Source organism: Lepisma saccharinum, chromosome 1 (assembly GCF_977018435.1).
Source record: "Lepisma saccharinum chromosome 1, izLepSacc3.1, whole genome shotgun sequence".
Lineage (NCBI taxonomy): Eukaryota > Metazoa > Arthropoda > Insecta > Zygentoma > Lepismatidae > Lepisma > Lepisma saccharinum.
In genome coordinates this window covers 63,548,334-63,562,307 of record NC_139229.1, presented here as the reverse complement: position 1 = coordinate 63,562,307, position 13,974 = coordinate 63,548,334, and the positions used below count along the sequence as shown (strand labels likewise).

Here is a 13,974-nt window from a genome sequence, read left to right as displayed (position 1 = left end):
AGGTCCCTTTCTGCAATAAGCCATTCAGATATATTCTCATGTATGCAAAATATAATTTTATGGGGTGTATATATTCTACAGATGCTTGCTTACTAATTTATTTACTTACTGTCCTGCATTCTTAAACCCGAAGGTTTATGGCTGCAGCAACACAAGCCTGTCATCTGTCCCTATCCTGTGCAAGATCAATCCAATCCAATCTTTTTCTTCCTTAGCTATTTCCTTTAGGTCCATCTCAATGTTATCCCTCCCATCTTTTTCTTGATCTTTCTACATTTATCCCTCCCATCTTTTTCTTGATCTTTCTACATGTCTTTTATCATCATGTTTCCCAACAAGAATCCTGTAAACTCTTCTTTCCTCTCCCATTCGTACCTGCCCATTTAAGTCTTCTTGATTTAATTATTATCAAGAAAGTGTGGGGCGTTACCCCTACACCCCCTATACACCATCATGGTTTGGTGCTATGCACAGGGGAGCACTTTACCTTTTTTTTACCTTTATATCTGGACATGAGTACATTTTATGTAGTTCTAAATTATGTAACCTTCTCCACTCACCCGTCTCCTCGTTCCTTCACAGAAAGTTGAAGCTTCAATTTTTTTCCAAGTAAAGTTGGAATTAAAAAAAAACACCTAAATATCATTGTGTCAAGATATTTATATATGCTAGAAAAGTTTTCAATACGCTCAATAGCCTTCCTGATGGCATCATGGTAATTCTGTCCTCTTGCAATCAAGGGGTTTTGGGTTTGATTCCGGGTGGATACACAGCAGATCGAATCCCACTTCAAACTGTAGGCTCAGTCTGGATTAACCTATCTGAGCACAAAGTGGACTCAAAACAGACTTTTTGTCAACACACACAAATCTGTTCAAATCGTCTGTCACATCTTATCCATTTATTTTGGAAGTAATTTAGCACACTAGTATTAGTAGCAAAAATTCTGCTTGAAATACATAAATGAAAAACATTAAAGATGTTTAATGTTATCATTGAGGAAAATAATTAGAGTGTAAATTCTGTTTATAATACCATATTGGTCCGAATATAAGCCGCCTCCGCATATAAGCTGCACCCTAAAATTTGAAGGAGCGAAAAGAGAAAAGAAGATGATACCCGAATATAAGCCAAGGGAAGAAGAGAAAATACCGGTAACTATTTACCGACAAATTCAGGGAAATATAATGAGGTAGATACATAGGTATTTTTTTTTTATCATAAATACAGTATATACAAATTACAGTAACATTATTGAAAAATTAAGGTTACAATTGTGTGCTATACCTATTTCAAAGGTAGGTTTCTGTTAACTACCGGCACAGGACTTATTAGGCAACAAAATTTGCCTATTCACCGCCATCACTATGGTCACTACTGACCACTTCCGGTACTTACTCCATCACTCTCACTGCATTCCTCCCACAATACGTCATCCTTGCTACCATCCAGTGCATTCGACAACGAAATGTCATAATTTTTTTAAGGTCGCGAATATAAGACACATCCTAATTTTTCACAATAGAAATTTGGAAAAAATGTGCAGCTTATATTCAGGCCAATACGGTATATAATTTTTATATTATTTGCTGAAATATAGCAGCATTACCTATGATTTAATGAAACCTTAAAGCTTTAAATTGTTCATTCAACTTGTGTTAAATATTTGGGGTACCTCGACTGACGTCTTTAGAATTTCAGGTTTTTTTCTTTGGTGTGATTGTAAAGACCTACTTCTCTAAGTCTTGTAGTAACAAATTTTGTTTAGTTCCCTCAGTGGCTGAGTGCATTTTGTGGTTTACTCATAATCTTACCACTGAAGGTTCCAGGTTTTTTTTTCTGGCTTGGCCATGGTTATGTCTTTATATGAGTGTCTCTTCATCAACGTGATCTAATCATCATTCGTCCTCATCACTGTGATTAACCTGAACAGGCACTAAAGCAATATAAAATAATAATACATAAATATTTTGCTATTTTGTTAAATAAACCATGCAGGAAAATCAGAAAAAAAAATTCTGTGTGTTAAATATGTGTATATTATGTCATATACTGCAGATCAGGAAGTTCAAATTCCACAGCTAGCCATTGTGAATGAATTTACTTTGTTTTCCTCAGTCACTCTAGCTGAATGCTGGGATAATACCTGAAGAAGGGGCACAAATACTTCTTCCTACTTCCTTATCCAATTCATTCTATTCATATTCCATCACAGTGAACGTAATGGTACAAATAAATTGTGTTAATTAAACCAACCATGTACCATAGAAAACTTCTTTTGCTTTTTTTCATCCATTTTTTTTTTATTACCAACCTGATGCAGATCTACTTCTTACTTTATTGTAGGTATCATTCTTCCTTTGGAGATGACTACTTTAGTTTCTGGGCTGGTGGCGTCTTTTTCATTGCCTTGAACTCTCAATATTACATTAATACATCAAATGTCCAAGATATAGCAGCTAAACATGAGTTGTGGCTTGAATCACAGTTGGAAAAGATAACAGTGAATGGAAGCAAGCACACAGTGATTTTGCAACATATTCCATGGTTTCTGAAAGACCCTAATGAACCAGAAGGGGGCTATTTCTGTGTTGAGCCTAACCTTAGAAGAGTAATGCTAGACAAATTTAAAAAAGCAGGTACGCTTATTTCCTTAATAGAGCATCTTATAACAGATTTGACTTACTATTATTATTCTGTAATGTTTGTTATTTGTTTATTAGCATTAATGAATAACTATATTCATTGATACGTATTACATAAAAACTCGCATACCTTCACACTCAGAGGAGTCGAATTAACTAACAAGTTAGTTGAGCAAATTGTGACATGATCAGATATTGAACTTGGAACTTTTGCATCCTGTTCCATTTCCCAAATAAGCCACATGCTATCTGGCTTTGTCACAGTTTCCACAATTTGGATATTTCTGTGTCCTTTATGGGTAGTTGTAATCAAACTAGAGATTTGCTCAATAGATCAGCTAGCCGGCATCTGTGGTGCAGTGGTTATCACAGCATGCTACGAAGCCTGGGGTCCCGGGTTTGAATCCTGGCCCGGGCATGGGTATTCTTTATAAGTAGAGCTTGGAAGTTGAGGAAAAATCCTTTTTTTTTTCGTAGTGTCCGAAGACGAGGCCCAACATATGTTCATTCTGGGTCATTGTAGTCTATGAAAAGGTGGGTTTTATTTGTCCTTTTTGGCCTTTTTCAGCTTATTGGTCCTTTTTTAGCCTTTTTCTAGGTCTTAACGGCTTTTTTCTACAACTTCACCTTTATTTCGACTACGTTTTTACTGCCCATTCTCAATTCGAATCATCATCAGTTCATCACCTGTTAAACATCCTTTCTGTAGTAAAGAAATAAAAAAGAGAGAAATAAATATATTTGAACCATCCCTGAAACGAGAGAAAAACATTTTTGGACGACTGAAGCAGGTACGTACAAGGTCCTTTAACTGTAACTTGTCTGGAAGGTCGCGCTGTAAGTGGACACTTTCTCTTGTTTTGAAGCTTTCAGCACGTTGGATACGACCAGACAGCACGCACCTGCAAAGATCTCAAGTCAGATAAGGAGGTGCCATGCAGAGGGAGGGGGTGGAGGTTAAAACTGAAGTTATTAATTAATTTGGATTACATTTATACGTCCTTTTTTTCATTTTTAGGTCCTTTTTTTATATTTTTAGGTCTTTTTATAGGCCTTTTTTTTTGGCAATTTATAGGTCTTTTTTTTGGCAATTTATAGGTCCAACTTCCGACCCCTATTTATGGGTGTCCTCTCATCAATCTTATCATATCATCCCTCATCCTCATCTTGCGATTAGCCAAAGGTGGTAGAAAAGCGATACTAAATAACAAAAATAAAATCAAATCAAATAGATCAGTCAGTAGGTACAATTCAATGTTCTGGTTAAATCACATTATCTACCAATGGTGTGGTTGACAACCCATCATTGTATAGTTATTGTACCTGAAACAATTTATAGATAAAATACAATTGAAATTATTTAATTTCTGGATCATGCAAATCTATAATAATAAATAATAATAAAGGAGGTTTGGACCATTATTATATGTGATGTATATGACAAAATGTTCAGATTTGTTGTTGAGATTGACTGAATAACATTCGTTAACGTAGCTTTAAAAAGTGTTAGTTCATATATACAGGGTTTGGAAAAAATAATATGAACACCCGATTAGATGAGTCTCATTTTCGGAGTTGTGTGCTGACTGCACTGGCACGCACGGAACGTGTCTTTTGTTTTCTCCGTGTCCTATGATCCCTCTGCTAGAGGTATGAGTAACCAGTAACCCTGTGAATGACTTCATGTTGTGTTGCGCTACCATTATGTCTGACCTTACAGACTTCCAATGAGGGCAAATTGTTGGTGCCCTATTAGTAGGTGCATCCGTAAGAATGGTCGCAAAGTTAGTAGGGGTATCGCGAGCTACTATATCTACCATCATGACAGCATACAAAGTGCAGGGGAAAACAACGTCTGTGAAACAGAATAGTGGCAGAAAGATGAAACTGACAGAGAGAGACAGGAAGGCATTATGGAGGATTGTTGGCTCTCAGAGGAAGACCACCGCAACCAAAGTGACTGCTGAGCTGAATATGCATGTCGAGAATGTAGTGTCAACGAAAACAGTGTGCCGAGAACTGCATAAACAGAATATCCATGGCAGAGCCGCTATTGCCAAACCTCTTGTAACGCAGGACAATGCCAAACGGAGACGTCAGTGGTGTCAGGAGCACAAAACCTGGACTACCGATCAATGAAAACATGTGATGTAGTCCGACGAATCAACCTTCACACTATTCCCCGCCAGTGGACCTGTTTACATATGGTGAACACCGGCCGAAGCATACAATGCAGACTGACTGGTGCCAACAGTGAAGCATGGTGATGGCAGTGTAATGGTGTGGGTGGTCATTTCATGGCATTCACTGGGTCCTATTGTCACACTTAAAGAATGGGTAACTGCCAAGGTGTATGAAGGCATTTTAGATGACCTTGTCCATCCAATGGCGCAGGCATTGTTCCCAACAGGGGATACCATCTTTCAGGATGATAATGCCCCCATTCATACTGCTGCAACTGTCCAAGATTGGTTTGATGAGCACGATGATGCACTTACACATTTTTCCTGGCCTGCACAATCACCTGATTTGTATATTATCGAGCCATTGTGGTCAGTATCCGAAACCAGAGTACGGGCCTGTTTCCCTCCACCAGCCAATCTCAAGGAATTGATTAGTTTCTTGTTGAGGAATGGTATAGCATCCCACTGACTACCATCCAGGATTTGTATGCATCCATTCCCACGAGGATTGAGGCTGTTCTCAAAGCCAAAGGTGGTCCCACACCATTGTGTCGCCCCTGTCAACACATGCTTTTTCAGGCACTAAACTATTCAATCTGTATTATATTAATCTATGTTGGAATCTTTTCTTTAAAAATGTGTTATTGTTAATGTAATGAATTGTTGAACTTAAATCAGGGGAAAATGAAACTATGGAAATATTAAACAACTATGTAATAACCATGGTAAATTGTAAACAACAATATGATATAAAAGAGCTAGACTTTTGTAAGTCTACGGGACATTCTCCTGGTTGCCGAAAGGTTGATGGTTCAGGGGACGTTGGGGAATATCTTGCTTCAATCTTCGGATTGGCTGGTGTACTTGTACTCCATTTTGGCGGATATTCTACAAACCCAACTCTGAATAAGGTGTTCTCCTGCATCATCAAAAGACCAGGGTTATAAACTTCGGTATAACTAATAGGTTTAGGCCTACAAGTTATACCGGGTGAATTGTCTGTTTGAAAAAGTGTTTGTATAACATCATCAGTTTAAATAAATCTTCGAGTGAAAGGTCTTAATGATCTTTAATTTCAAACCTACATAGGTGATAATTAAAAATAAATCCTACATCACAGACCTCGCAAGGGCTTGGTCCTACTAACCCTTAGAAGCCTTTGAGAAGTCCGATAAAAGGGTTATAACCAGACTAAACTAAAAGCCCTAAAGGCAGAAGGTGTGTGTCTGTGATTTTTGGCGACCGTGACCAGAACCATCGAAGCAACCACCTGTGGATCTTCGTGGCCCAGCAGCAGAAGAAGAAGCCTGTTCTAGAAACAGAAGAAGAAGCCTGTTCCAGGAACGGAAGCAGAAGCCTGTTCCAGAAACAGAAGAAACAAAGATGATAGGTTCCCAGAGACATTTGACCAAGCAGCAAAAGGAGAGGCTCGTTTGCTGTACGAATGAAGAAAAGAAGGAGGAAACCTTATTACCATGCTCCAGCTGCAACAGATACGTTCATGAAAGTTGCGCACATAAAACCCCAGGATCTGACGTAGCAGCAGAGGTAGACGTTAAATGTAGACAGTGCGTGGAAAAACAAGTTACGCCAACCCCAACAGATGATAGTTGGAGGGAAATGATGATCTCCTTTATGACTGATTTCAATAAAGAGAAAGATGCAGAAAAAGAGCAGAGATTAAAAGAAAGGGAAGAAGAAAAGGAGCAAAGATTAAAAGAAAAGGAAGCAGAAAAAGAGCAAAGATTAAAAGAAAAGGAAGAAGAAAAAGAGCAAAGATTAAAAGAAAAGGAAGCAGAAAAAGAGCAAAGATTAAAAGAAAAGGTAGAAGAAAAAGAGCAAAGATTAAAAGAAAAGGGAGAAGAAAAAGAGCAAAGATTAAAGGACAAGGAAGAAAATGACCAAAAGTTTGCACGTTTGGTTGAAACCTTGGGTGAAAGAGATGCTGAACAGAAAGCAGAACGAGAAATGAGTGACCAAAAGTTCGCACGTTTGGTTGAAACCTTGGGTGAAAGAGATGCTGAACAGAAAGCAGAAAGAGAAAGAGAACGAGAAATGAGTGACCAAAAGTTCGCACGTTTGATTGAAACCTTGGGTGAAAGAGATGCTGTACAGAAAGCAGAAAGAGAAAGGGAACGAGAAATGAGTAAGAAAATGTTTGAAGATTTTAAAATAAATTTAGGAAAAGAAATATCCGAAGCGATAGCTGATATCAGAAAAGAGAGAGACGAAAAATATGAAGAACTAGTGGAAAGAAGGAGAGAGGATTGGCAGATAGATGATGACCGTTTTAAACAGCTACAAGAAAGTTTGAACCAAGAAATAAAGAATCGAGAGGACAAGGATAATGTAAACTGCGGTTTACTAACCGAGCTGAAGGAAATGTCAGTAAATTTGGAGGGTGAAATAAGAGTGACAAAAGAGGCCCAAACACAACAAGTTGAAATTATAAAAACGTTAACCTCAAAGTTGGAAACCTTACAACTAGGCAAGGAGAATAGGAATGAAGAGATGGAAACTCTGCCAAAGAAGATATGTGTAAGAACCTCTTGCTCCTCGCATTCTTCCAGTTCCGAATCTCCCAAACATTCTGAACCATGCCAAAGAAAGAAACGAAAAAGGAGTGGCAGAATGAGACGAACTACAGACTACGCTACGGAAAAAATTGTAGAAGATAATTCCTACTTAAACTATTCATCCAATCGAATTCTCCGAATGTCTGACGTCAATTCCCTCACCAAATTTAATGGAGAAATAAATTCAGTATCTGCTGAGAGGTACCTGGAAGAGATAAATACTTATATGGATTTAATGAAGATGCCCATGATGTATCGACTAAAAGTCCTCCCTTCGCTAATGGTGGGTAAAGCCAAGGCTTGGTTTATGGCAAACGAAAAGAGATGGAAAACTTTTGAACATTTCTGCTCTGCATTTAGGAAGCAATACGCATCACCTGAAGCAAAACAGAGGGAAATGAATACCCTGAGGGGTAAACATTATAGCAAAGGTGCAGGGTTATCATTGGAAGAATATTGCTGGGAGGTATATGCAGCATACTGCAATCTGACGGAAACCATCAACCAATCAGAAGTGCTGAACTTAATCATTGGCCAATTACCTTCACGAGTGCGACAACTGGTACTAACTCGAGATCCCGCCAACATAGACCAACTCACGAATTTCCTGGGAAAGTTCGAAGCGTCTGAACAAATGGAAGGATGGAAAGCCGATCACCAACGAACTGATGAACGAAGAAATCCTCAACCTCGAATCAGGAATCTAGAGCTATCCCGGAGGAATGGAGGAGAAGAAGATAAGAGGCCCACACCGATCAACCAAAGGTTTAATGGAAATTTAAGGTTCCAAAGGAAGGATGCCGATAGAAGGACATTTTGGAATAAGAACCAAAATCAAAGAAACTGGAAACAGTCTCGTAAGAAAAAATGTGGAATACAGACTGACGAAAGTCCAGAAGACTGTGCTTTGAACCCTAGAGCACCTGTATGGGAAATTCCTTCCGCTATTAAAGCACCTTCTTGGGAAATTCCCTCTACCAGTCGAACAAATTTAAACCAGAGGTCGTTGTAGATGAAGCTCTCCCTTCTACAACGCGACACAATCTTGATGTTTGTGAGAGCGAAGAAGACAAATTTATTACCAATGAGAATTTAGATGTTTTGTATCTGGATCTAAATTCTTGTCCAAATTCTGAAGAAGAGAAATTGTTTAATGTTTTTGAAGTAACTGGGAATTGCAGCAAGAAGCCAGAAATTCAAATAGAAGTTTTGGGATTAAAAATAAGATGTACTTTGGATACAGGAAGTGAATGCACAGTAATGAATTATAATGTTTGGGTAAAGCTCCGAGAGAGATTACCAGGCTTGAAACTGCAAAGATGTCCAGGAATAAGGTTAAAGGATTTTGTTGGATACGAGAGGTCTCGTATTGTAGGATGCCGAACCATTCTTTTTGAAATTGCAGGACACACTTTTGAAGATCAAGTCTACGTAGTGAAGAATTTAGAGGCAGATTTGTTATTTGGATATCCCTTCTTCAAGAGATATAGAATCAATTTGGATGCAGGTGCCAACAAATTATATTTAATGGTGAAGGGACAAGTCGTTGAAGAGAGTTTGATTCCAGATGACCAAGAAGATAGTTTTGAAGCAATTAATGGTAAGACTTCGTGTGTTAAACTATCGATGGCTGAAAGGGAATCCCATTCAGATAATAGGTCCGCCGCCGAGGAAGATATAAGAAAGAAGGCTTTCGCTCCAGGGTTGCCGAATCAAGAAGATGAGGAGAAACTACACTGCCCATTATTTTCTGACAAACAGGGACTTGTAAATACTTCAATCTGCAAGATAAGTGCAGAACAACCTGTATTTCCTTTACAAAATCCATCTCCCATTCCAAAAGAGGAGAATCTAGAAGACCTAAATGGATGGAAGACCTGGCTAATTGACGTCAAGAAGTTTTACGAAGGAGTGTGTTGAACAAAATGTAAAAACGTTTCCTGTTTTCTCCAGTAGCTACATGCAAATGAAGAATGAAGTCCAAGAAGACGATCCCAAATGAAACATCGCCTCACATCATGAAGAAGAAGTGAAAGAAAAATGAAAATATACAAAAAGTAGAAAAAGTTATAAAACAAAATTAAATAACGTTCACTTATATTTAATTTTATTTTCTTCTGGGGGAACGCTATGTGTCGCCCCTGTCAACACATGCTTTTTCAGGCACTAAACTATTCAATCTGTATTATATTAATCTATGTTGGAATCTTTTCTTTAAAAATGTGTTATTGTTAATGTAATGAATTGTTGAACTTAAATCAGGGGAAAATGAAACTATGGAAATATTAAACAACTATGTAATAACCATGGTAAATTGTAAACAACAATATGATATAAAAGAGCTAGACTTTTGTAAGTCTACGGGACATTCTCCTGGTTGCCGAAAGGTTGATGGTTCAGGGGACGTTGGGGAATATCTTGCTTCAATCTTCGGATTGGCTGGTGTACTTGTACTCCATTTTGGCGGATATTCTACAAACCCAACTCTGAATAAGGTGTTCTCCTGCATCATCAAAAGACCAGGGTTATAAACTTCGGTATAACTAATAGGTTTAGGCCTACAAGTTATACCGGGTGAATTGTCTGTTTGAAAAAGTGTTTGTATAACATCATCAGTTTAAATAAATCTTCGAGTGAAAGGTCTTAATGATCTTTAATTTCAAACCTACATAGGTGATAATTAAAAATAAATCCTACATCACAGACCTCGCAAGGGCTTGGTCCTACTAACCCTTAGAAGCCTTTGAGAAGTCCGATAAAAGGGTTATAACCAGACTAAACTAAAAGCCCTAAAGGCAGAAGGTGCGTGTCACCATATTAGGTGGGTGTTCATATTATTTTGTTCAACCCTTGTATATCTGCAAATATGGCTTGTATTTGCCAAATTTTTTCACTATTTCACCTTCCAGTTTGTGATTGCCAGGGATAAATATATACTTTTAAAATTATTACATAAGGATAGTATATAAGTTATTTGGTGCAGAATGTAAATTTTAAATCAAAACCAATTTAATACACTTAACTATACAGGGTGTCATTTTAATGGCGCCCACGGACCACGGAAACGTATAGAGGACATAAAAACAAACAACTTTTCTCACTAACATTTTTCTCGTTGGTGCGTCGTTTCAACGCTACAGTCGTTCGAAAAAGCCTGTTTTGCCGCCTGAATGCTGGCAACCACATACAACATTTAATAGCGTTTGTGACGTCATATCCCGTCGTGAAGCGATGCGTTCCAGGGTTGCCAGGAACACACATACTCTGTGAAAAATGACATAGCTACAATCAGCCACATTATGTACCGTAACACAAAACGAGAAAACACGTTCTGTAACCTAACAGGAAGTAAACAAACGATACGAAAAGTGGTAGAAAGAAAATAGAATTCAAGTGGAAGTGGTAATATCGAATTTTGTCTCAGCTTCCATGTCAAATATTTGCAAATCTAGTTACCAAGTTGGCATCTACAATTTAGTCTATCCACTTCGTTCTTCTGATACTAGTTGTCTGTGACACATAGAACAGATGACAAAATACAAATGAAAGAACTCAAAATTCCAAAGGTAAGTAACAATAATATATTGTATATTCAGAGCATTATGAGGCAAGTGGCAAAAATGATTGAAATACAGGGATATAAGTAGTAGTAATACAAGCTCTAAGACGACTATGTGCTTATCTATGCACCCGATACACATGTAATAGTTTGCAACTGTGAACAGCGCAGTATATTTGCTACTGATTCATCGTTACATTGTTACGGTGGTTGTACGTGTTCTAGCCGTAATGTAACAACGTGAACCTCGGATACTTCCGTTATCAGCACAAAAGTACAGTGGGATCCATGAGTATAACCATGCAAATTGTCCATGACTATTTTCATTATTTTTTTTCTTACATCCTATGTGTTTTTAAGCGATGGATTTTTATGTATGCTGGTGCAGAAGTTGTCAACAGCTTGTTTTGACTTTTCTTTTAATTCTCGAAGCTCTTATTGGGTCAAATAAAGTCCACGAACATGGTGATGGACAATTTGCACGGTGATACTTATGGATCCCACTGTACCGCATGGCATCTGGACACAAACCTGTAGATATCAACCTTGCAACGAGATTTGCGAATATTTGACATGTAGTTGGGCGTAAACAGCCACGTGTAAGCTCTAAGTCCAATAAAATTTATTGTTCTTGATATTTTAGATGTAGGCTGAGACAAAATCCGACATTGACATTTCATTTCGAATACGTTTTTTACCATTTCTCATATCATTGGTTCACTTCACCCTTCCCCTGAAATGACTGCTGATCTTCTGACTGGTAGGCTATGATGTTCGGTTTACTGGACGCGTTTCTCGCTTCGTTTTACAGCTAATAATGTGGTTGGTAGTTTGTCATTTTTCACAAAATTTGTGTGTTCCTTGCAACCCTCCCGTGTGCTGTTTCGCCGCAGGATATGACGTCACAGGTACGATCAAATGTTGTGTTGGGTTGCCAGCATCCAGGCGGCAAAACGGTCTTTTTTGAACGGCTGTAGCATCGAATCGACGCACCAACGAGAAAAATGTTACTGGGAAAAGTTATTTGTTTTGATGTCCTCTATACGAATCTGTGGTCCGTGGGCGCCATTAAAATGACACCCTGTATATATATTTTTTTTACTTGATTTCAGGAATTAAGAAAATATTTTGTGGACATTACCATAGAAATGCTGGAGGTTTTGATGGGGACCTTGAAGTAGTTGTTACATCTGCCATTGGTGGTCAGCTGGGAACTGATAAGTCTGGTGTGAGAATAGTAAAGGTATACCACGATAAGATTGAACATCAGTACTATGCCTTAGAAGATATACCAGAAAAAGTCGAACTGTGATACAAACAATAAGAGGTATGTCTCATACATGAGCCTATCAGATATCCTGATTTAGTTAAAACAGTACTTTTAATCCTGTTCCTGGAAATTTTTTCCGACTGTAGACAAGAAAATGTCCCATTAAAAAGAAAAAAAATGTTAGCACACATTCTGAGATGTTCTTTTATATTATACAGTAGGAATCGCTGCTGATACATTTCATTAATATAAAACATAACTTGCATCACATGTCATCATTTCAGCAAGTAATGACGTCCAGATTTGGCATGTACTTTCTTATTTCTTTAGGTTTCACCACATCATGTGGCTTCCTCAGGAGATAACAAGTCATAGTTTAAAACATGCCTTATCACCTGAGGAAGCCACATGCCAAAACTGGACTTCATTACATTTCATTAAGTTTATATGATACGTGTCTATATTGAAGTGACAATTTTAATTTCTAAATGTTAGTAATTTGCATGAGACCTGAGATTTGTATTTGTCAGTAAGCAGAGTTGGAGATGAACATAATGTAAGTAATGCTACCAGTATTTGTGTTAGTAACCTTGGTGCTGCATTTGTAATTTGTTACCAAAATTACATAAGTAATTTTAACTTGACTTCATTACTTTGCATTATCTTTATAAATTCAGAACTAGATAATTTATTTGCCAGGACGTAAAATAACAAAATAAATATAAAAATGCAAATCCTTCCACTGTACTTCAGCTGCATCAAATGACTTGCAACACATTTTAAAGCTACAAATTTTAATAATAAAATATTGTTGCAACAAATGGCTTAGAGAATATGTCAACAGCTACAGAGAGATTACACAACATACAGTGAGGAAGTAATGTTTTCTCTGTTTTTTAAAATTTTCCAGATAGAAGCTTCAAAAGACTGACATCTAAGATGTTGCTATGTTGGAACTTGCCATGGTGCCATGATATGATACATGTGTTTTGTAGTTAATCGTAAACAATTATTGTAATAATAGGGAGAGGTGTTTTTATATATGAATTATTGAGATTTTTATATGTAAATATATGAATATATTTTTTGTGCTTAATGATTTACTTGAATAAAAAATACAGAAGAGTGGTGTTGTAAATTATTCTTTTTCAAGTGAAATCGCTGTACACAATATGTGGGAAATCATCACTTTGGAGATGTTTGCTCCAGCCTTGGAGGTAGCTTGCATGGTTCAACACGATGATAAAAGAACAGGCAGGGTACGGAAATGTTTTATGGAAATTATCCCAGCTAGGGGATAGCATTCCTATTTGATTGATGGAAGTGGAATGCAATTTTACTGCATTTCAACTGGTTGAAAAATTGTGAGAAATAACTTGCAATATCGAATGCAATATATGAAATATCATTCACATTAATGAAGGGAGTCAACCCTTTACCTCATGAATGACATGTAATACCGTAACCGCAGGTTCATTTTTTTTCATTTATTTATTTATACATTCATTTTGCCAGCAAAATTATAATTTTGACTTTCCAAGCTGTCATCTTTCTACGAAGATCTTAAACATCCTTCCATGCTTGGGTATTTCAACACTTCTTCCTATCTTCAACCCAACAGATTTGGAATTCCTTCCCACAACAAGAAGGTTGTTAGCAAATTGAAAGATGAATGTAACGTTGAGATTATTGTTGAGTTTGCTGGTTTGCGTTCGAAGATGTATACATTCAGAACAGAGAC

General features: G+C 37.4%; 1 protein-coding gene across 4 annotated transcripts in view; it reads left to right on the top strand.

Annotated features, from left to right (window-relative positions):
* LOC145995790 (serine/threonine-protein phosphatase CPPED1-like) overlaps positions 1-13,358 on the top strand; it is a 36,890-nt gene extending 23,532 nt beyond the window's left edge. For all 4 annotated transcript variants that reach the window (XM_083132023.1, XM_083132022.1, XM_083132021.1 and 1 more), the window contains exons 5-7: positions 2,347-2,639; positions 12,076-12,290; positions 13,144-13,358. In XM_083132023.1, coding sequence (XP_082988149.1) covers positions 2,347-2,639; positions 12,076-12,275 — 493 coding nt within the window. In that variant the 3' untranslated portion in view covers positions 12,276-12,290; positions 13,144-13,358. The remainder of the gene's footprint in view (positions 1-2,346; positions 2,640-12,075; positions 12,291-13,143) is intronic.
* Positions 13,359-13,974: the final 616 nt, after the last annotated feature.